The sequence below is a fragment of the Anolis sagrei genome, chromosome 11 (genome assembly GCF_037176765.1).
Source record: "Anolis sagrei isolate rAnoSag1 chromosome 11, rAnoSag1.mat, whole genome shotgun sequence".
NCBI lineage: Eukaryota > Metazoa > Chordata > Lepidosauria > Squamata > Dactyloidae > Anolis > Anolis sagrei.
Window position 1 is genome coordinate 8833414 of NC_090031.1, and position 24306 is coordinate 8857719.

General features: G+C 42.7%; 1 protein-coding gene across 1 annotated transcript; it reads left to right on the forward strand.

Annotated features, from left to right (window-relative positions):
- The first annotated feature begins 3181 nt into the window (after window positions 1–3181).
- On the forward strand, window positions 3182–23964 carry LOC132763668 (kelch-like protein 20). The gene is made up of 8 exons (XM_060757356.2): window positions 3182–3282; window positions 6495–6586; window positions 11068–11251; window positions 17202–17345; window positions 17688–17821; window positions 19010–19218; window positions 20670–20776; window positions 23169–23964. The coding sequence occupies exons 1-8, from the start codon at window positions 3260–3262 to the stop codon at window positions 23269–23271; spliced, it is 996 nt and encodes a 331-aa protein (XP_060613339.2). The 5' UTR covers window positions 3182–3259; the 3' UTR covers window positions 23272–23964.
- Window positions 23965–24306: the final 342 nt, after the last annotated feature.

The following is a 24306-nucleotide window of genomic DNA, read 5'->3' on the forward strand; positions in this document are numbered from 1 at the left end:
GAAATCTGAAAAATGCCAAAGCTTCAGCTAAGAGATTAACACTTTGTGATGGCCGAATGTACACAAACCTATGTAGCTGAATTTATGCAGATAATGCCCGGAACAAGTTGAAAACAGTTGGAAAAGACTGGGTTACAGATTGGTTGAATCAATCAAGAAAGCCATGGCCCCAAGTTTGCAAGACTTGAGCAGGTAAGTCACTTGGAGAGCTGGGTTGTTGTAGGTTTTTTCGGGCTATATGGCCATGGTCTAGAGGCATTCTCTCCTGACGTTTCGCCTGCATCTATGGCAAGCATCCTCAGAGGTAGTGAGGTCTGTTGGAACTAGGAAAGTGGGTTTATATATCTGTGGAATGACCAGGGTGAGACCTGGTCATTCCACAGATATATAGTGAGGTTCCAACAGACCTCACTACCTCTGAGGATGCTTGCCATAGATGCAGGCGAAACGTCAGGAGAGAATACCTTTAGATCATGGCCATATAGGCCGAAAAAACCTACAACAACCCAGTGATTCCGGCCATGAAAGCCTTCGACAATACACTTGGAGAGCTCTCACTGATATTGCCCTGACAGCAAATAACAAACAAAAGTTTCCTTGAAAGTTCAAGAAGAAGAAACTGCAGGCGAATTGTTTGAAGGAGGATAGCTTTGTAGAAATGATGAGCAGCCCAGAAAGCAAAGAGTTCAGCCGCTGCTCTTGTTCTGGACGCAGGAAGGTCACTTCACCCCAACATTCAAAGAGCAGCCTTGAGGGAGATATGTTTCGATTGCCATAGCGATGGCATTACTGCCTCCTCTCCAAATTCAATTAAGGGATTTCAAAGGTCTTGCTTCTCCTTTGCCCTTTTATGCATTAAGCCAAGGTCTCCTTGGTTTGGTTTCAAAGTCACATGTGCTGCCTGCAATTCTCAATCTTCTCTCCTGATCTATTTAATTTGGTTGGGGATAACCTTCTTCTCCATACCCAAAATGTTCTATCTATCTATCTATCTATCTATCTATCTATCTATCTATCTGTCTATCTATCTATCTTGCAATCCATTCGTAATAAAAATAAATGTGTGTGTTATAAATTATATAATTTTAAATACTAATAATATAAAATAATATTATAGTATTACTAAAATAATAATAATAATGCAATACTCCAGATATTACTGTCCTTCTGCTCTACCTTAGAAATATAAATAGGAGTAATATAATAACAATCTATATAAATAAAAATGTAATGTTTGTTTGTGGGATTAACAGAACTCAAAAACCACTGGATGAATTGACACCAAATTTGGACACAAGACGCCTAACAACCCAATGTATGTCCTTATTAAAAAAATTGATTTTGTCATTTGGGAGTTCTAGTTGCTGGGATTTATAGTTCACCTACAATCAAAGAACATTCTGAACTCCACCAACGATGGAATTGAACCAAACTTGGCACACAGTTCTCCCATGACCAACAGAAAATACTGGAGGGTTTGGTGGGCAGTGCCCTTTGGTTTTGGAGTTGTAGTTCACCTACATCCAGAGATCACTGTGCACTCAAACAATGATGGGTCTGGACCAAACTCTACACGAATACTCAATATGCCCAAATGTGAACACTGGTGGAGTTTGGGGAAAATAGAATCCTGACATTTGGGAGTTGTACTTGCTGGGATTTATAGTTCACCTACAATCACAGAGCATTCTGAACCCCACCAACGATAGAATTGGGCCAAACCTCCCACACAAAACCCCCATGTGGGCCACAGCAATGCGTGGCAGGGGACAGCTAGTCCATAATAAAAATACATGTGTGTATTATAAATTATATAATTATAAATAGTAATAATATAAAATAATAATATTATCGTAGTATTAAAATAATAGTACATGATGCAATACTCCAAGTATTACCGTCTTTCCTCTCTACCTTAGAATTATAAATAGGAATAATATAATAATAATAATAATAATAATAATAATAATAAACTTTATTTAATACCCCGCCACCATCTCCCCAATGGGGACTCGGAGCGGCTTACATGAGGCCAAGCCCATGTATTGGATCACATGTCTGACACTTCCCAAGTGTCTAGGACTGTGTGACGTATTATTATTATTATTATTATTATTATTATTATTATAACACATAACAAGATTAGTACACAGCAAACAAGATGACTATGCTGGCTTTTGTATTTGGTCACACATCGGACACTGCCCAAGTGTCTAGGAATGTGGGATGTATCGGCAAATAATGTGTGCAGCTCCGAGTAGGGTGGCCTTTTGCAGCTGGCAGATAGTAATTTTGTCAGCACTGATTGTTTTTAAGTGCAGGCCAGGGTCTTTAGGCACTGCACCCAGTGTTCCAATCACCACTGGGACCCCCTTGACTGCCTTGTACAGAGTCTTTACAGTTCAATCTTTAAATTCTCATGTCCTGTAAAATTGTGTAAGCTTTTCTAGTTATTATTATTATTTGAAACGGAGCCCCCGGTAGCGCAGTGGGTTAAAGCCCTGTGCCATCAGGACTGAAGACTGACAGGTCACAGGTTCGAATCTGGGGAGAGGCGGATGAGCTCCCTCTATCAGCTCCAGCTCCTCATGCGGGGACATGAGAGAAGCCTCCCACAAGGATGATAAAACATCAAAATCATCCAAGCATCCCCTGGGCAACGTCCTTGTAGATGGCCAATTTTCTCACAACAGGACGCTCCTGATACAACAAAAAAAATTATTTGAAACACCACAAGATGAGTTCACAGCAGACACTCTGCTGACTGTTGTATTGGATCACACGTCAGACACTTCCCAAGTGTCTAGGAATATTATTATTATTATTATTATTATTATTATTATTATTATTATTAGAAACACAACAAGATGAGTCCACAGCAACAAGATCACTCTGCAGGATGTTGTATTGGATCACACTTCCCAATTATTATTATTATTATTATTATTATTATTATTATTATGTCTTCTGACATTTCGGCGATGTAAATAAATAAACTGGTCAAACTTGACGTGAACTGAGCGCAAAATCGGGAAGATGACTCTTGCTGGATATCAGGTATCTTGTTTTGCTGAGCGCAGCTTGTGGTTTAGAGCCGGGAACAATGGCTTGAGTGGAATTTTTCAGACACATGGCCTCTGGCTTTGCTCGACATTCCTATTTTGGGCTTCGGAGTTTGCATATAAGCCTTTGGCTTTGCACCCAAATTAGACAGGCGAACTGTTCTTCAGTGGGCAAGGAGCACCGCACGCTTGTGAGGATGGGTATCTATGAAGAAAGAGGGTGAGCAAACTGATCAAACCATCCATTTAGTAAAGGGAAAGTGGGCATCCATCACTCTTAGTGTATCTTTCTGTATTTTTATTATGCATTGAGTCCCTTCGGGGAGATAGGATGGAATATAAAGAAAAAGAAATAATAATAATAATAATAATAATAATAATAATAATGTTGTCGAAGGCTTTCATGGCCATAACCACTGGGTTGATGTGAATTTTCCAGGTTGTCTGGCCATGTCCCAGAAGCATTCTCTCCTGACATTTCGCCTACATCTATGGCAGGCATCCTCAGACGTTGTGAGGTCTGTTAGAAACTAGGCAAGTGGACTGTGTGTGTGTCTGTGTGTGTGTGTATCTGTGCAATAATGTTCAGGGTGGGAGAACGAACTCTTGTCTGCTTGAGGCAAGTGTAAATGTTGCAATTGGCCACCTTGATTAGTATTTAATGGCTTTGCAGCTTCAAAGCCTGGCATAACTCCTGAGGATGCCTGCCATAGATGTGGGCAAAATGTCAGGAGAGATAGGGCGGAATATAAGGAAATAATAATAATAATGATGTTGTCGGAGGTTTTCATGGTCATAACCATTGGGTTGCTGTGAGTTTCTGGGCTGTGGCCATGTTTCAGAAGTATTCTGACATTTCGCCCACATCTATGGCAGCCATCCTCAGAGGTTGTGAGGTCTGTTAGAAACTAGGCAAGTGGATTGTGTGTGTGTGTATATATATATATATCTGTACAATAATGTTCAGGGTGGGAGAAAGAACTCTTGTCTGCTTGAGGCAAGTGTGAATGTTGCAATTGGCCACCTGAAGCATTCTCTCCTGACATTTCCCCCACATCTATGGCAGGCATCCTCAGAGGTTGTGAGGTCTGTTGGAAACTAGGTAAGTGGACTGTGTGTGTGTGTATATATATATGCACAATAATGTTCAGGGTAGGAGAAAGAACTCTTGTCTGCTTGAGGAAAGTATGGAGGTTGCAATTGGCCACCTTGATTAGCACTGAATGGCTTTGCAGCTTCAAAGCCTGGCACAACTCCTGAGGATGCCTGCCATAGATGTGGGTGAAACGTCAGGAGAGAATGCTTCTAGAACATGGCCATACAGCCTGGAAAACTCACAGCAACCCAGTGACTCCGGCCATGAAAGCCTTCGACAATACGTTGTTGTTGTTTTGCACACCACAAAACATTGAACTGGATTATCTGGCAGTGTAGACTCAGATAGTCAGTTTCAAAGCTGATATTGTGGATGATCTGCCTTGATATACAGCCCGGAAAACTCACAGCAATGCTATATTATGCATGTTTACCATCTGTTGTTAGTTGGGGTTCTAAACCCACACGCATAAGGCACATCTAAATTGTCAAATTGATGCAGTTTGACAACACTTTGCCTGCTGTGGTTCAATGCTATGCAAACCTAGGAGTTGTCGTTTACGTTTTCGGGCAGAGGAGGTCAAAAAGACCTTGTGAGACTACAACGCCCATAACTCTTGTACAGCATTGAGCCAAGTGGAATCAAACCACATTACTTCGAACGTGTAGCCACACTCTTGCACATCATAGTACCATTGTGAGTTGAAACTGACTTCACAATCAACAAAGCATTGAAAGTATAATTACAAGCGTAATAATGGAACTGTATTTATTTGATCCCTGCTATACTATACACTAAAACTATATACCACCTCGTTGTTTTTCTGTTGTTGTTGTGTGCCTTCAAGTCATTTTCGGCTTATGATGACCCTAAATCAACCCTGTTTCCTTTGCAAAATTGATTTAGATGGATTTCCTCTGAGGCTGAGAGAGTGTGACTTGCCCAAGGCTATCCAGTGGGTTTCCATTGCCAAACTGGGATTTAAACCCACGTCTCCAGAGTCGTAGCCTTAAGGCTCAAACCACGATACTCTCCTTAAGGGAGCTTACTTTACTTTTACTTAGACGATCCCTTGTAGCCAGAGGATGATGGTCCTCCAAGTCTTGGCGATGGATTTGTAGATGACTCTGGAGCACTATTCTTGATCCGCATGTTCTCCTGCAGTGAGGACATCGGTTTTCAGGTGGAAGGTGGTCCCGATAAGGATTGGGTTGATGCATTTCTCCCTTTCATCCTCCATTCGTGCCTCTTAGAATTCTGCAGCACTGCTGGTCACAGCTGACCTCCAGTTAGAGCGCTCAAGGGCTAGGGCTTCCCAGTCTATGCCACAGTTTTTCAGGGGACAATGGTGTGTTCAATGGAAAGTGTTTCTATAAACACTTCGAAGTCTTTAAGGGATGGCGATGGGATGGCGATGGGAGTGCCATGAGGACGAGGAACAGGAGAAGGGCATGGGAACCAGGAGAAATGGTACAATGGGATTTATAGAACTAGACGGTTGGATGAATCCATTCTGTTTCCTTCTCCTTAAAGCACCCTCCAATATTTTGGGTTCTCCACCATATCTATATCAAGACTCTTGAGTTTAAAATATCCTTGGGGTCAGGATGGATCAAGCCGTTACACTTTTTTAAGGCGTCCTGGAACGAGTGGAATTTTTTTTATTATAAGCGCCAATGCTTTTCTAAGCAGCATCGTAAAATGTCTCTGGGATAAAATAGAAGCTTGCTGGGATGGTCTCAATAAATTATCATCATCATCATCATCATCATCATCATCATCATCATTTTACTGACACAAAACCCAGTATGTCACAAATAATAATAATAATAATAATTTCATCGAGACCAGCCCAGCAAGCTATTATTATTATTATTATTATTATTATTATTATTATTATTTTACTGATACAAAACCGTATGTCACAAATAATAATAATAATAATAATAATAATAATAATAATAATAGTTTAAGCGAGACCATCCCAGCAAGCTATTATTATTATTATTATTATTATTATTATTATTATTATTATGTATTGTCGAAGGCTTTCATGGCCAGAATCACTGAGTTGTTGTGTGTTTTCCGGGCTGTATGGCCATGTTCCAGAAGCATTCCCTCCTGACGTTTCACCTACATCTATAGCAGGCATCCTCAGAGGTTGTGAGGACCTCACAACTTCTGAGGATGCTTGCCATAGATGCAGGTGAAACGTCAGGAGAGAATGCTTCTGGAACATGGCCATATAGCCCGGAAAACACACAACAATCCAATCATAATACGGGCAGTGTGTATGATGATGACAATCATGGCGGCAAAATATTGGGTCGTTGCAGGGAGCAGATTGAACCAAAGAGGAAACCTTTTAGCCAGAGAACCAAATATGCATCTTTCAAACGGAGACGTCCAATTGAACTGCTTTACGCCAGTAAGTATATTGCGTTCCTCTTTCTGGAAACATATAATTTGTGAATGCATGGGCTTAAAGACTGAAATAGATCGGGATGTTCATTGAAAAGGGAGTTTTGGATAAAAAGCAGTTGGCTCTGGTCTGATTGGGAAGAACGGAATTGCACTTGTTAAGTCAATTTGATTCACTTTGCAGCCATAAAAATAAGGCTGAAGGGGGAAAGTGGAGGGGTGGGGACACGGGACATTCTAAAAGTAGCTGAGAAAGTGGGATGGAAGAGAATTAATCGGGTTGTTCCGAATGAAAAACAAGATAATACCTTGCTCCATTCCAACTACTGAAATCATAGAAGCCTGAGTTTGGAAGGGATCCCAAGGGGCCATCCAATCCAACCCCAATCTGCCATGGAAGAAGACGCAATCAAAGCCCTCTCGCCAGATGGCCATCCAATCTCAGAGAGATTTGGTGGTTTAATGGAGGAGTTGTGTTATATTAATCAAAGGATCCTAGGATGTAATTGTCGTCCAGTCCAACCCTGGGAAGATGTAATTGAGTCCAGGATCACTCGCAGCTTGGGAGTGAACCTGGACTCATCACTGAGCCTGGAACCCCAGGTCTCAGCGGTCGGTCGTCAGGGGAGCTTAAAACTTGTGCGCCAACTGCACCCGTACCTTGGGAAGTCTGACTTGGCCACAGTGGTCCACGCTCTGGTTACATCCTGTATAGACTACTGCAACGCTCTCTATGTGGGGTTGTCTCTGAAGACTGCCCGGAAGCTGCAATTAGTCCAACGAGTGGCAGCCAGATTGCTAACAGGAGCAGGGTACAGGGAGCATACTACTCCTCTGTTGGGCCAGCTCCACTGGCTGCCAATTGGCTTCCGATCACAATTCAAAGTGCTGGTGTTGACCTATAAATCCCTAAACGACTCCGGCCCAGTTTACCTGTCTGAACGGATTCTCCCCTATGAACCATCAAGGTTGTTAAGATCTTCTGGAGGGGCCCTGCTCTCGATCCCATCATCTTTGCAATCGCGTCTGGTGGGGACAAGGGACAGGGCCTTCTCGGTGATGGCCCCTCGGCTCTGAAACTCTCTCCCATTGGAGATTAGAACTGCCCCTTCCCTCCTGAGCTTTAGAAAGTTGGTGAAAACCTGGCTTTGGAATCTGGCATTTGATGAGTGAGGCAATGGCTTTTGACCACATGGACGGATGGGGATGAATAGTGATTTTTATGCTAACGACTGTACTTTATATAATTATATGATGGTACTTTAATGTGTTTATATTAGTGTATTATTGATGTGGTGTTTTTAAATCATTGTGTATGAACCCCTTGTTGTAAACCGGCCTGAGTCCCTCCTTGGAGGTGAGAAGACCGGTATATAAAAGTTCTAAATAAATAAATAATAAAGCCCTCCTGACAGATGGCCATCCAGGCTTTCCTTCAAAACCTCCAGAAGAGTATTTGTAGTCCTAGCGACTACGTTGCACTTAATGGTATCAGAATAGTTGATAGTTCTTAGATTGCAGGTGAACTATACATCCCTAGACCTACAGCTCCTATAAATGATGGTAAATTGTCCCGAAACCTCTCTAATATGTTCAGTTGTTGATCAATTCCTCCGCTTGCTGTGTGCTATAGAAAAGATGGAATGTGTCCAGAGGAGGGCGACTAAAATGATCAAGGGTTTGGAGAACAAGCCCTATGAGGAGCGGCTTAAAGAGCTGGGCATGTTTAGCCTGAAGAAGAGAAGGCTGAGAGGAGACATAATAGCCATGTATAAATATGTGAGAGGCAGTGGGTGGAATCATGCAAATTACACACCAATGGAGAGAATAAGAAACACTGTTGTGGAACAAAAACACAAAGACGAAAATAGACTGTAATCATTATCCTAAAGCTTCTGTAATAGTTAACTAGAATAAATTAAAACATAATCAAACTTGATTAAATAATAAGTTTGGTAAAATGGGATTAAATTTAGAGAATTTAGAGAAGTTCATCGCCAGAACAAGATAAAGAGATCGATCTCTCAGGTGGGCGGCTTTTATGATAAGTTTGGCTATGCAGCAGACTAAGCGTAGATTCTCCCCAGAAAGAAAATAGGACAGTTTGAGGAGTTAATGAGTAGTTAATGACTCCAGCACTGAAAAGCCCGCTTTACGCGCTGGTTTCCAAGCTGTCAGTCACCGGAGGGGAAAGTTTACACCTGTCTCTGGGAATAGAGCTGTTAATGAGGAAAATCTATTGCTGTCTTCGAGATGGAGAGGAGCGGCAACTTTTCTCTTGAGTGAGTCAATAACTAGAAAGCATGAGAGAGTGACACGACTTGAGGATCAGTTCTGAACTGGGCAGAGTCTGGGTCATTTGGCCATCGGACCGAGGAGACATAACTTCGGCATGGCACGTCCGCTCCCTCTGGGATTCGGGTTAACTCAGCAACAAAAAGACACGTGAAAGGGATCTATAAGTCATAGTAGACCCCAAGCTGAATGTGAGCCAAATGTGTGACGCAGCAGCTAAGAGAGCCAATGTGATTCTAGGCAGGATCAAAAGGAGTATAGATGGACAAGTTGGAAAGTGTCCAAGGATGGGAAACTACGAATCCCTATGAAGAGTAGCTTAGGGAGTTAGGAATGTTTAGCTTGAGAAAAGAAGGTTGAGAGGGGATATCATCATCAACATCATCATCATCATTGAATTAAAAAGTCAATGACAGATCCCAAATGTAGACTCTGCAAGGAAGCAGAATTTTTTTTTTGTCATGCCAGGAGCGACTTGAGAAACTGCAAGTCGCTTCTGATGTGAGAGAATTGGCTGTCTGCAAGAACGTTGCCCAGGGGACGCCTGGATGTTTTTGATGTTTTATCATCCTTGTGGGAGGCTTCTCTCATGTCCCCGCATGAGGAGCTGGAGCTGATAGAGGGAGCTCACCTGCCTTCTCCCCAAATTTGAACCTGTGACCTGTTGGTCTTCCGGTACAGGGGTTTAACCCACTGCACCACTGGGGGCTCCAAGGAAGCAGATGAAACAATAGATCACATCCTCAGCTGCTGCAAGAAGATCACGCAGACAGACTACAAGCAGAGGCACAACACCGTTGCTCAGATGATTAATTGGAACTTGTGCCACAAATACCATCTTCCTGTGACAAAGAACTGGTGGGATCACAAGCCTGAAACAGTTACGGAAAACGAACACGTCAAACTACTCTGGGACTTCCGAATTCAGACAGACAGAGTTTTGGAGCACAATACTCCTGACCTCACGGTCGTGTTAAAAAACAAAGTATGGATCGTCGATGTTGCAATCCCAGGTGATATCAGGATTGCAGAGAAACAACTGGAAAAGCTGACACGATACAAGGATTTATAGGTCAAACTGCAAAGACTCTGGCACAAACCAGTCAAGGTGGTCCCAGTGGTGATCGGCACACTGGGTGCAGTGCCTAAAGACCTTGGCCTGCACTTAAACACAATTGGCATTGACAAAATTACCATCTGCCAGCTGCAGTAGGCCACCTTACTGGGATCTGCACACATTATTCACCGATACATTACACAGTCCTAGACGCTTGGGAAGTGTCCGACGTGTGATCCAATTCAACAGCCAGCAGAGTGTCTGCTGTGGACTCATCTTGTTGTGTTTCTAATAATAATAATAATAATAATAATAATTATTATTATTATTATTATAACCTTATTTTTCTACCCCACTTCCACCTCCCCGAAGGGACTCGGGGTGGCTTACATGGGGCCATGCCCAGACAACATACAGTTAAAAAGAGAACAGCAAATATAAAACAGCATAAAAAACATCATAAACAATAAAAGCAAGCATCATAAGCAACAACATAGGTATCTCGAATCTCATTTTTTGGGGGAGAGGATCAATATGATTGATATGATGGCCATGTTTATATATTTGAGAGGATGCTACATTGAGGACAGAGATAAGCTTGTTTTCTGTTGCTACAGAGACAATAGAGTCAAGGATTCAAATTACAGGAAAAGAGATTCTGCCTAAACATTAGGAAGAATTGAGAGCTATCCAACGATGAAATATGCAGCCTTGGAGTCTCCTTCTCTTGAGGTTTTTCCAATGAAGACTGGATGGCCATCTGTTGGGAGAGCTTTGGTTGTGTATCCCCGTACTTTTGCAGTTAGTAAATCCAAACACTTATGTTCTTAGTAAAGTGAGAACATTTTATGAAGAAAAGGAACTCAATCCTGTGGATGTCTTGGCAGAAGTGATGCCGTGACATACGTGTCATCGTTCCTGTCCCTTTAATTGCTCCATAGAAGGTGAGATGTTGCTGCTAAAACGACAGAAGGCCCATCTTTCCTTTTACTTGGAGAAGGAGCTTGGTGGAGTTGTTTCCCATCTTTCCTGTATCCAGAATGGAGCTGACTGAGTGGAGTGGTCCTTGCGGTCTCTTCCCCTCTTTTTGGTTCCTTGGTCGGAAATAATCTCCTTCCATACATTTTATCTTATAGTCGGAGGACTCAGTCCCAAGGGCAATGTGAGCGGCGTGGAGTATTACAACCCCCTGGACCACGAATGGAGAGTTTTGGGACCTGTCTCCAAGCATCGGAGTGGCGTTGGGGTGGCTTCCTTGGATGGCTCCATCTATGCAGTCGGCGGCCATGATGGCGTGGTGTGTCTCAGCACTGTTGAAAGGTAAGTCCACAAGGAATGCACCTACATTGTCAAATTAGTGCAGTTTGGTCCTACTTTAACCGCTATTGTAGTGGTTAATTTGGACTGTGGATAAGAGCATCCATGCCTGGTAAGTGTATGCTAAACCAAATAGGCCAGGACAGAGAAACCAACTCACTAAGCTGAAGACAAGCCACAGAGTTTTATTATGATTTGGCCAAAAAAGGATGCAAGTATGAGAAATATAAGACATCTTATAGTACAGCAATTTGCTTCAAAATGTAGAAGTATAAACATACAGAGAAATACAAGACATTTTATACAACTACAAGCTGTACTCATCACGTGTTGTTGTGGCCAATCTTCCTCTTTCTCTCTCTCTCTCTCTTTCTCTCTTTCCTTCCTTCTCTACCTATTCTTGGACTGTAACTCCCAGCAGTCCTCCTGGTTGATCTGTCTACCTACAATCTATCTCTATCTAATGTATATAATCTAACTGGAGGATTGCTGGGAGTTGCAGTCTAGAAATACGAAATATGTACGGATTGGGATGCTCTCAAAGAAATTCAAGGAGAAGTAAGCTTGCTGCTTGGAAGCAATACATTTGGAGCATCCTCCTCCCCTAAAGGACCTGGTCTAGAGAATCCTGGGAGCTGTCATTTTCACGCATGCGCTGTATCATCATTTAGTTTTTTGGGGTTTTAAGTCCTTTCTGCTGTTTTTTGGGAGGGGTCTATGAATGATGGTCACTTGTTGGTCTGTTAGGGGTGTAGTGTCCAAATTTCATATCAATTTGTCCAGTGGTTTTTGAGTTATGTTAATCCTACAAACCAACATTACATTTTTATTTATATAGATTCAGACTTCCTGCTCCCTCCCCTGATTAGTGGAAAAAGAGGCTGGCTAGGATCTGTGCTGGGATTGGCTGGGAGGTAGAATGGCAGCTAAGGATTGGTCAGAGTGAAGGACCAATCCGCTGCAAAGATGCCCCTTGGAAGGACACAGTCCGGGGAAAACAAATGGTAAAGATACATTGATGAGCTTTTAATGTGCTCAAATGTTCAGTTCAGTGCCAAACAAAGATATGGCCAAACAAAGAGACCTCATAACCATGGTCAGTTGAAACATTCACAGCAGACAAGAGCCCTTTGTCCCACCCTGGTCATTCCACAGATATATAAACCCATTTTTCTAGTTCCAATAGACCTCACAACCTCTGAGGATGTTTGCCAAAGATGCAGGCAAAATGTCAGGAGAGAATGCCTCTAGAACATGGCCATATAGCCTGGAAAAACCTACAACAACCCAAATATATGGACTTTAAGAAACAGAGGTGCAAGACTCAAGGGACAAAGGTATTGATTTTGGGTAATTGAGGGCTTGGCTGTCAATAAAAGAGTTAACGAATGCACATATTCTAAGTTTCCATGAAGAAGTAGCAGACTCTCAGCTTTGTGTGACTTATATCAACATTTGGGGCTTATCTATCTGGTGACGTAGGGTCCTCATCACACTAGAGAATGGATCCACTTTAATTCCGGTTTCTGCTTCCTGCAGAATTCTGGGATTTGTAGTTTAGGGAGGAACCTTAAACAGCCTCACTAAACTACAAACCCCACAATTCTGCAGGAAGCAGAAACCGGATTGAAAGTGGATTCATTCTCTAGTGTGATAAAGTAGTAAGTCACCTATCTTTGCATACACACCATGAATCTGATGTTTATCTAGCTTGGGAAATAGCCAGAGGGATTTGCCCAATCTTTTCCATTCCCAGAAGAATGGTGGGAGGTCACTGTTGCTCAATAACTCTATGGGATCCTAGTTGTTGGAGATTTACAAGATCTCGAGCCTTCTCTATTAAAGAAGACTAAAGGCCTTGCGATGAAATGAAGACACGGGCACAAATCACAGAAACTTGGTTGAGTTGTGTGACAACAGTACAATCGCCGCGACGGTAAATACATCCCAATCATGTGAAAGAGGCCTTTGGGAACCCCCGTTTTTATCCCCCGTGGAAGCGCTGAGTTCTTAGAATTTGACAGATCCGAAGCATCCCCCTTTGGCTCCTCAATCAGAAACCCGAGAAGAGGCTTGAAGGAGTTGATGAAGGATTGCCAAACCTGGCAGGAGGATCTGCAGAGGCTTGAGTTTCCTGAAGCAGACTGAAATATCTGGTCCAGGAAGGGGCCCAGATGGCTTTGGCGTGTGCAATGATCCCACTTAAGAGTATTTTTTATTGCCTTTTTAAAAATAAAGCCAATAAGGTGCTGGATTTAGACTTGTGTCGATAACCTTGGGCTTGAAACCTACTGGACAAACTACTCTGTGGGTGCCTCTACACTGATTAATTAATGCAGTTTGGCACCACTTGAACTGCCATAGCTCAATGCTATAGAATCTTAAGAGATGTAGTTTGATGAGGCCTCAGCACTCGTTGGCAGAGATGGCTAAAAAGCTTGTAAAATTGCAGCTCCCATGATTCCATAGCATTGTAGTTTGTTATATGTATTTTAACGGTGACGTGTTTTACCTCTCTGTTTTAACCAAAACCCACAAGGAGAGGTGGATAATAAAACTATCATTATCATTATTGTCATAGGTAAAGGTTGTCCCCTGACATTAAGTCCAGTCATGTCTGACTCTGGGGTGTGGTGCTCATCTCCATTTCTAAGCCGAAGAGCCAGCGTTGTCCGTAGACACCTCCAAGGTCATGTGGCCGGCATGACTGCATGGAGCACCCTTACCTTCCCGCCGGAGCGGTGCCTATTGATCTACTCACATTTGCATGTTTTCGAACTGCTAGGTTGGCAGAAGCTAGGGCTGACAGCGGAAGCTCACGCCGCTCCCCGGAATCAAACCTGCGACCTTTCGATGAACAAGCTCAGCAGCTCAGTGCTTTAACCCACTGCGCCACCGGGGGCTCCCATTATTGTCATAGTTGGTCCTAAAAACCAACTATGTTGGTATTGCAAGGCGCTCCTGGTGTGAGAGAATCGGTCGTCTACAAAGATGTTGCCCAGAGAACACCCGGACGTGTTGCCATCCTGCGGGGAGGATTCTCTCATATCCCCCTTATTATCAAATGACCAGTCATTGCCAGAATGGGACGAGAATTTAATCTATGCTGATGATTGTGCCATCACCACTCATGTAGGGAGCTTTGAAATTGAACAGAAGCTCTCCAAAGCTCAATAATAATAATAATAATAATCATCATCATCATCTTTATTTATACCCCGCCACCATCTCCCTCATGGAGACTCGGGGCGGCTTACATGAGGCCAAGCCCAACAACGCAATACAATAAATGAAGTCAAAACACACTTGTGACGGCGCGTCAGGCCCCACTTGTATGTGAATGTACAGTTGAATTGTTTGGCTATCTACTGCTTTCTACCAATGTTGTTTGCATCTGTTGAATTGTCTCCCCTGCTTAATTGTTTGGCTCCTTCCCTTCCTGGGGAAGAGGGCAGAGCTTTCTTTTCATTCTACCATCAAACATCTCAGCAGATGGACGTGAGAAAGGCTTAGCTCCAAAAGCCCTCAGTTAAGTCATCTTTCTTCACCAATTCTTAAGTTTGTACTCTTAAGATTCATTCTTCTTATCCAACTGGACAACGTTGCGGAATCTTAAGTGCCTTCAAACCAGTCCCTTGGCATCAAGAGGAAGACTTTGTGCCTTCAAATATAGGTCATTGGACTGGGGTTGTGGATGCCCAGGCATTCACAGCCAAGAGGGAACTTGGAAAGCTGCAAAACTCCTTGGACCCAAGACTCCAAAGACTGTAAAGTATGTTTTCTTTACCCCTTTTGAATATCAAGTTTATGCCAATGAGTGAACACTAATAGTCTTTAGTGTTCACTCATTGTGAACACTAAAGACTATTTCGAGTTATCTATAGTGTCTTGGTCCTTGGAAGTTCCAGTTCTCTAAAGGAGGGCAAGAAGCAATCCCTGAGGAGAGGTGTCACGTCCATGTTTCTTTCACTAAGATCTATAGACCCCAGGTGCGATGGCACAATACTCTAGGTGCTCTTACTGCCTATTACAGGGGAAATCAGCTGATTCCTAATCCATCTAAAACACAGATATATGTTTTTCGTCTTAAGAACAGATAAGCATCTCGAGCTCTGAGGATGGCCTGGGAAGATATCTCACTAGAGCATTGCAACACACCAAAATACTTGGGAGTTACCCTGGACCGTGCACTGCCTGACTATCAAGCAAAAAGTGATGCTAGAAATAATATCACGCGAAAGCTGACTGGTTCAACCTGGGGATCACAACCAGACATAGTGAAGGCATCTGCTCTTGCGCTTTGCTACTCTGCTGCTGAATACGCATGCCCAGTGTGGAATGCATCTTACCACATTAAACCAGTAGATATGGCTCTTAATGAGACATACTGCATTATCACAGGATGTCTACGCCCTACACAACTGGAGAAATTATACTGTTTAGCCAGTATTGGACCACCTGACATCCATCCGGAAGTAGCAGCCAGTAATGAAAGGACCAAGGCATTGACATCTCGGGCTCATCCTCTGTTTGGATATCGGCCAGCAAGGCAAAAGTCTTAAAGGGAAAATACATGTTTTGGATCCCAGTAGTGGGGAAGAAACATATCCTCAGAGGCACTCTGGTCATGACTCTGCTCTATGACCCTGGAGTCTTGGGTTCAAATTCCCACTTGGTCATGAAAATGCCCAGCCTCAGAAAACCCCATGATAAGGTCACCTTAGGGTTGCCATAAATGAGAAATAATAGCCGTAATAAATATTTCAAGTACATAAAGAAATACAGAATCTCTCCCTCCTCTTGGCTCTATCCAAGCTCCCCTCTTTGGAGGGTGAAACATTTCACCCATCCAGTTGCATAATGAACGTCGTCTATGCCTTGCCTTCCCCGGGTCTCTTTAGCAGGCATGAAGCTATCTTCTTCCCCTCTGACGAATCGCTTTGACAGCCCACTTACAGCTGTATATTCTTGTTAAAGACAAACTCAGTGTCTCCCCAGCACATTCCTTGAGGATTGCAATGCCAGAGGCTTGAAATCCTTTGGCTAAATATATAGGCTTAATACAGGGACTGAGTGTATGTGTCAGAGATACATCATGCTGTATTTCAAGCTTTACCTTGGCACCAGGGACAAGCTCTTGACTACATCACTAATATATTTTTGCTTGTCGACCTAGTCCGTGATGTCAGGTTGAGCTGCTCCATATGTGTGTGTGTGTGTGTGTGTGTGAATACATATATATATACATATTCACACACTGGCTTAGGTTGACCTGGTTTGCATTGTGTAATGGTATTTATTAGTGAAAATAGTGGTTAGTGTTATGATTGTAGGGATGATTCTATCATCAGACTTAAACACAAAGCAGTACTTTCTCTATCCCTCAGGTAGTGAGCATACCTGACTGATTTAGGTCTCCATGGCAACCCTCAAGTGGTCTCTTGGGGGTGACAGCTGGCTCTTTCCCATTGCCTTCTATTGACCTCTTGGGGTGACAGCTGGCTCTTTCCTGCAACCCTCTATTGACCTCTTCGGATACTAGTTGGCTTTTCCTGCGAACCTTTGGTGACCTCTTGGAGTAACCTCTGACTCTTTCCCACAACCTTCTTTTTAATGGCTGAGTCATCTGACTGGATTGGAGGGGAGCTGATGGTTGGGAATCATCCAGCTCTCTGGATGGGGGTGGACTACAACTCCCAATGTATTCTACCATGGGAATTACCATGTGAGGGCCATCTCAGAAAATACATACATACAGTCAAACATAGATACATATATGCATATGTTGACTTTTATTAGATAGATAGACAGACAGACAGACAGACAGACAGACAGACAGACAGACAGACAGATAGAGATATGTCAAAGTATATATGCATGTATGTTGGTTGGGTTTACTGTAATTTTTTTTTTAAAAAATCAGATGTGGATTTTCCTTCCTCCATTGCTGTAGATATGAGCCCGAAAACAATGAATGGAAGAAGGATGTGGCCCCATTGAGTGAACCCAAGCAAGATGTAGCCGTGGCAGAGTTGGGGGGCTACCTGTACTGCGTTGGGGGCTATGATGGTCTGCTTTGTGTAGACACTGTGGAAAGGTAAGCCTATTGGTGCCTGTGAGCATTGAATTCCATGTGTGATGGTGGAGCCTATGATTTCCATTGGATCACAGAAGCTAAGCAGGGTCAATTTAGGCTAGTGCTTGGATGGGAGACCGTTGATGAATCCCTGGTGCTGGAGGCTCTCTTTCAGAAGAAAGGACTGGTGAAACCACCTCCAAGGATTCTTGACCTAAGAAAACCCAAAATGCATGTGGTTGCCATAAATTCATAGATAATTGGAAGATCTATATAGTCACCAATTCCCCATTTTCCTTACAACTTGGATCCTCTGCTTTCAACATCTGCAAGCTTTCTAACAGTGCTGTTGTTTGTCTCCAGATATGACCCGCTGCTCAATCGATGGCGCAAAGTGGCGCCCATGAACCGCCGCCGGAGGGGTCTGGGCTTGGCAGTGTTGGATGGGTACCTCTATGCCGTCGGTGGGTCTGATGGCCAGGCGCCTTTGTATTCAGGTAACGGCCAGGTCCAGTTTCAGTTGTCGACATCACAGGAAAACCAGTTTTAAGAAAGGAGAGCAACCTATTTGTTATATATCAAATAGAGATATATTTTTCCTTGAGCTTTCAAGATCACATGATCTTGAAAGCTCAAGGAAAAATATATCTCTATTTGTTATATAACAAATAGGTTGCTCTCCTTTCTTAAAACTGGTTTTCCAAGCCAAAATGCCATTTCATTGATCAAACATCCCAGTTCTTTTTCTCTGGTTTATCTATCATAAAAGGGTCTGTTTCCAACATCTCGGTATAAGTCATATATGGATTCCTCAGTTCTTTGATTCCCTATACAAATGGTTGGATAAATGGTCTGCTTCTAAACCATATGTGTTACTCTATAGCCCATAATGCAACAGAAGCAGGAATATTGCATTCAAAGCACCCCCGACAGATGGCCATCCAGCCTCTGCTTAAAAGCTTCCAAAGAAGGAGCCTCCACCACACTCCGGGGCAGAGAGTTCCACTGCTGAACGATTCTCACAGTCAGGAAGTTCTTCCTAATGTTCAGGTGGAATCTCCTTTATTGTAGTTTGAAGCCATTGCTCGATTGCATCCTAGTCTCCAGGGCAGCAGAAAACAAGCTTTCTCTCTCCTCCCTGTGACTTCCTCTCACATATTTATACATGGCTATCATGTCTCCTCTCAGCTTTCTCTTCTTCAGGCTAAACATGCCCAGCTCTTTAAGCCGCTCCTCATAGGGTTTGTTCTCCAGACCCTTGGTCATTTGAGTCGCCCTCCTCTGGACACATTCCAGCTTGTCAACATCTCTCTTCAATTGTGGTGCCCAGAATTGGACACAATATTCCAGGTGTGGTCTAACCAAGGCAGAATAGAGTATGGGGAGCATGACTTCCCTGGACCTAGACACTATACTCTTATTGATGCAGGCCAAAATCCCATTGGCTTTTTTTGCCGCTGCATCACATTATTGGCTCATGTTTAACTTGTTCACAAAGACTCCAAGATCTTTTTCACACGTACTGCTCTCGAGCCAGGCGTCCCCCATTCTGGATCTTTGCATTTCATTTTTTCTGCCTAAGTTATACGTCTCATGTTGACATTTGTAGCATGACTTCTAAGGAGTCATGACATGGTTAAAGAGAGCAAGGGCCCACTCTGTTCTGACTTTCTCACCCATCCCAGTGGAGCGTTACAACCCCATGGAAGACAGATGGACCCCATGTCCTCCGCTGCGAACTTGCCGGGAGAACCTGGGATGTGTAGCATTCCAAGGACAGATCTATGCAGTGGGTGGGCGGGATGACCTCACGGAACTATGCAGCGTCGAACGATACGATCCTCTGGCCAACAAATGGTCTCCTGCGCCAGCCATGAGGTCGAAAAGGAGCAAGGTATGGTTTCTGACTTGAGTGTTACCTGTTGTGTTGCTGTGGCCCAGTCTGGCCCAGTATTTTCGGAGATTTAAGGTTTTGAGCAAGCAAACATTTACATTTTTATTTATATAGATAATAGTCTATAATAATAATAATAATAATAATAATAATAATAATAATAATAATTTGCTGATACATCACACGGTCCTAGACACTTGGGAAGTGTCCAATGTGTGATCCAATACAACAGCCAGCAGAGTGTCTGCTGTAGACTCATCGTGTTGTATATCAAATAATAATAATAATAATAATCCTGGTCTATATAATAATAATAGTAATAGTAATAGTGGTGTAAATAATAATAATAATGGCCTATATAATAATATAATATAATATAATATAATATAATATAATATAATATAATATGGAGCACCCAGTGACGCAGTGGGTTAAACCGCTGAGCTGCTGAACTTGCTGATCGAAAGGTTGCAGGATCAAATCCGCTGTTGGCCCCAGCTTCTGCCAACCTAGCAGTTTGAAAACATGCAAAAGTGAGTAGATCAATAGGTACCGCTCCAGCGGGAAGGTAACAGTGCTCCATGCAGTCATGCCAGCCACATGACCTTGGAGGTCTCTATGGACAACACCAGCTCTTCAGCTTAGAAATGGAGATGGGCACCAACCCCCAGAGTCGGACACGACTGGATTTAATGTCAGAGGAATATCTTTACATTTACTATATAATAATAATAATAATAATAATAATAATAATAATAATAACAACAACAACAACAATAATACTGGTGTATATAATAATGATAATAATAACTATGATACTGGTCTTTACAATAATGATCAGTGTGTTTTGGGGAAATCCTTTCCTTTCCTTCCTTCCGATCTATCTCTCCCTTCCTACCATTCAATCCTTCCTTCCTTCTGAGCCTCCAGCGTTCCTGGAGGTGTGTGCGTGAGGCTGTGCCGAGCAAGGCCAAGCAGGGCATGAGGCTACAAGAGCCTGGGGCTCGGTTAGGCCTACCTCATTGCCTGCCTTCTTCCCTCCCGCTTCTCTCCCAAGCCTGGATTTTCCTACCTGTCCTGCCACCCTTTTCCTGCTCTTCTTTTCCCAGTTCTGCTCTGGAGGGAGGCAATCAGGCAGGCTCAGAGGGTGGCAACCAGACCATGGATCCCAAATAGCAGCTCTGACCCTGACGGGGGTCACTTTGCAATATGTTGCTTGGACGTCCAGCAGATGGCACTGTTTTTGATGCAAAGCATACTTTTACCTATCACAGGTGTGACATCTATATAACAGTAGGAATTTGAAAACATGAAAACATTTGAGTGTTCGAATGTTACGTTGTGTCCAAATTTTGAAGCAATCAGTGAAGTATTTTGGGAGATTTGAGGTCATTCACAAATTGACATTTACATTTTTATTTATATAGATTATCATCATCACTATTTTACAGGTTGGCCTGGCTGTTGCAAACGGCTACCTCCTAGCCATCGGGGGCTATGATGGCATTGTCCATGTGACCACCGTGGAAGCCTTTGACTGGGAAATGAATAAATGGAGGTGAGTTATCAGATCTTTTCTTTAACATCTCTTTCAAAGTTTCGAAAGTAGCAATACTCACAAGCTGAGCATCAGAAATAGATAGAATAACACTATGTAAGAAAAATTGAAAAAAATCTGTTCCTGGTTTGAAAGTGTTATTTCCTGTTCAATTGTGTGGTCCTTACTTTGAAAGGAGTTTTTCTGCTCCCGAAACTTCATTTCTGTGGCTGTCTAGGTTGAATTACTTGAGACTCGATGATGAGATGTTCATTGAAAAATTAGAGTAAAATTTGCTGTTGCAGGACATCCTGTACAAACAATGATGTTGCAGTTGAATAAACTTTCCCCATGTTTTCGTGATAGAACCAATTAGGGGTTATGAATAACTTTTCAATAATTTTTCAGTAAGAGAAACGGTATCAGAACTTTTACACTTACACAAAGAACAACATTGAACATACAGACCTACAGATTCTATGTAACTACATTGAATCCACAAACAACCTTCAGTTACGTGGATGAGCTCCCTTTGCCAGCTCCAGCTTCCCATATGGGGACATGAGAGAAGCCTCCCATAAGGATGGTAAAACATCAAAACATCAGGGCATTCCCTGGGCAACATCCTTGCAGATAGCCAATTCTCTCACACCAGAAGCGACTTGCAGTTTCTTAAGTCGCTACTGAAACGGAAAAAAAAAATGTTACTCAACATTCACATTACCCATCCTCATGCATCCAGATATTATCATATCCTTTCTCCCTCTTTGGAGAAGCCCCTGCTTAGTCCAGACCCTGCACATTTCCAATACTTCCAAAACTTCTAAAATGCCAAAATGTGTTTTCTTTCCTTAAGAACAATGCCAAGGATCAGATCTCTGTTTTCCCTACTGCAGAAATGGACTCCCTGCAAACCTATCATGACTCCAAAATCGCACACCTTTCTCTTCCCTTGAGAAAAGGAGCAAGTGTCCAGACTGCGTTCCTATAGCAGATCTGCCACTCGTAAGAGTACACAATCTCTCTCCTTCCCAAGGAGAAGAGCAGTGGGTGGGGTAGACTCCTCTGGTCTGCCACAATTTTGGAATTGTAATAAGGTCTCTTATATCGCAACATTTCTTGCTAATGTTGTTCCAAAGTTGAAAATGAATGATAGGATGTTTCAGGCTGGAAAAACATCTAGTACCATCTCAGTTTCCCGGCAGATGTTGACTCTCTTTAATTGTTGTTAGTAAACATAAGGAGACTTGTGTTGACTTCCTTCTTAATGTAAGGAACCTTGTAAACATTTCCTTAACTTAAAGAGCCATTGTCTCTGTTAATGTAAACATGTTTTTCACCAAAAGTTCATCAAGTCAGCAATGTCAACAGTTAATAATTTCATAGAATCATAGAATCATTGAGTTGGAAGAGACCTTGTGGGGCCATCCAGTTCATCCCCTACTAAGAAACTGGAAAACTGTATTCAAAGCACCCCTGACAGATGGCCATCCAGCCTTTGCTTAAAAGCCTCCAAAGAAGGAGCCCCCATCATACTCTTGGGCAAAGAGTTCCACTACTGAACAGTTCTCACAGTTAGGAAGTTCTTCCTAATGTTCAGGTGGAATCTCCTTTCCTGTAGTTTGAAGCCATTGTTTTGCGTCTTAGTCTCCAGGGCAGCAGAAAACAAACTTGCTTTGTAGCAGTTTTAATCAGAAACTTTTAATTACAGTCCATGAATTCTTCACTTCCTTCTTGTAGTATTCCAGGCCTCATCTTAGGATGGTACCTCTACACTTACTTACTTACTTAGGCGATCCCTCGTTGTCTGAGGATGATGGTCCTCCAAGGTGGGTCCGTAGGTGACTGTGGAACCCTATTCTTGATCTGCATCTTCTCCCACAGTGGGGGCATCGGTTATCAGGTGGATGGCGGTCCCGGTCGGGGTTGGCTTGACACACCTTTCTCTTGGCACATTTCTCTCTTTCGCCCTCCATTCGTGCCTCTTCAAATTCTACAGCACTGCTGGTCACAGTTGACCTCCAACTGGAGCACTCAAGGGTCAGGGCTTCCCAGTTCTCCGTGTCTATTCCCACTTTTTAAGGCTGACTTTGAGCTCTAGACTACATAGACCCCCAACCATAAATCTTTCATACAATTCCTTTCAAACTATACATCATATTTCATGACATCTTAAATGACATTTATAACCCAGGAACAAAAATCATGTTCATAGTGTAACAGAATCCTAGAATTAGAAGAGACCCCAAGAGCCATACAGTCCAACTCCCTTTTGTCAAGACACCACCTGATCCCTCCTGACAGATGGCCATCTAGCCTCTGCTCCAAAGCTTCCAGAGAAGAATACTCCACCAGACTCCGATGGTATTGGATGGTGATAACCCTTCTCCATTGTGTTCCTTCTTTCTTGCAGGCGTTTTGGCAACATGCAAACTTGTCATCCTGGCGGAGGCGTCACTGCGGTCAAAATGTCCCCTTCCGATCTGGATTTTTACGATTCTCCTTGGAGCAGATAGAAAGAATCCATTTTCTCCCATTTGTTTGAGTTGATGTATGCAGTTAGGATTTTTCCAGTTGCCGGAAGAAAAGGGGAAAGTTGAAGATGTTCGGAATTGTGGGAGCTGAAGTCCAAAACACCTGGTGGGCCCAAGTTTGCCCATGCCTGATCTACACTATCGAATTAATGCAGTTCAATACAACTTTAAGTGTCATGGATTTGTGGGAGTAGGATAAAAGGATATATTTGATAGATGTTGTTATTATAATATTATGCGTTTTCATTGTGGAGTTGGAACTAGTATGTTTCTACCAAATTCGATTCCAACTCTTTCCAGAATCACTTCTCTGACTCCACAGACCTAGTTTGGAGCAACGATTACGTTTATCCCCAAACTCTTCCTTACTTTTAAAGGAAAATATAAAAACTCTTGTGGGTTTTCAGTACTAAGAGCCCCTTTTTTGCATATTAGGTAGACTCTATGAATATATACTATGTAGTAATGAGACGATGACTCTTCTTTTCTATAGATGCCTTTGGGCTAGAAAGTGAGAAGTCTATTTCAAACTAATGGCTGAAGATCGGTAGAGTAGCATGGAACTTCGGCAACATTTCGGCTGTGGCTTTGTTGATTAGTTTTAATTGACGTTGGATTTTGTTTGGCTTGATTATTATATTTTAATAAAGGTTTATTAATAAAGACATAATCCAATGTATGGTTTGGAGTCGTTATCTCAAACCGCTAGTGAGAAATAGACAGTAAGAGAGCCAGTGGAGTGGCTGCAACATGGGAGTGGCTCTCTCCCTGTGAGGATCTCTGGATCAGTTGAAGCTTCTGAACTATCTTCAAGGGCAGCCCCACGAAGAGAGCACTGCAGTAATCCAAACGGGATGTGACTAAGGCATGGCCAGATCTGCCATCTCAAGGTATGTTTTTGCTGAGTAAAGGCACTCTTGGCCAATGCTGACATTTGAGGCTCCAGGTCAGCGATGAATCCAGGATCACCCCCAAGTTGCAAACTTGTGTCTTCAGGGGAAATGTGACCCCATCCAA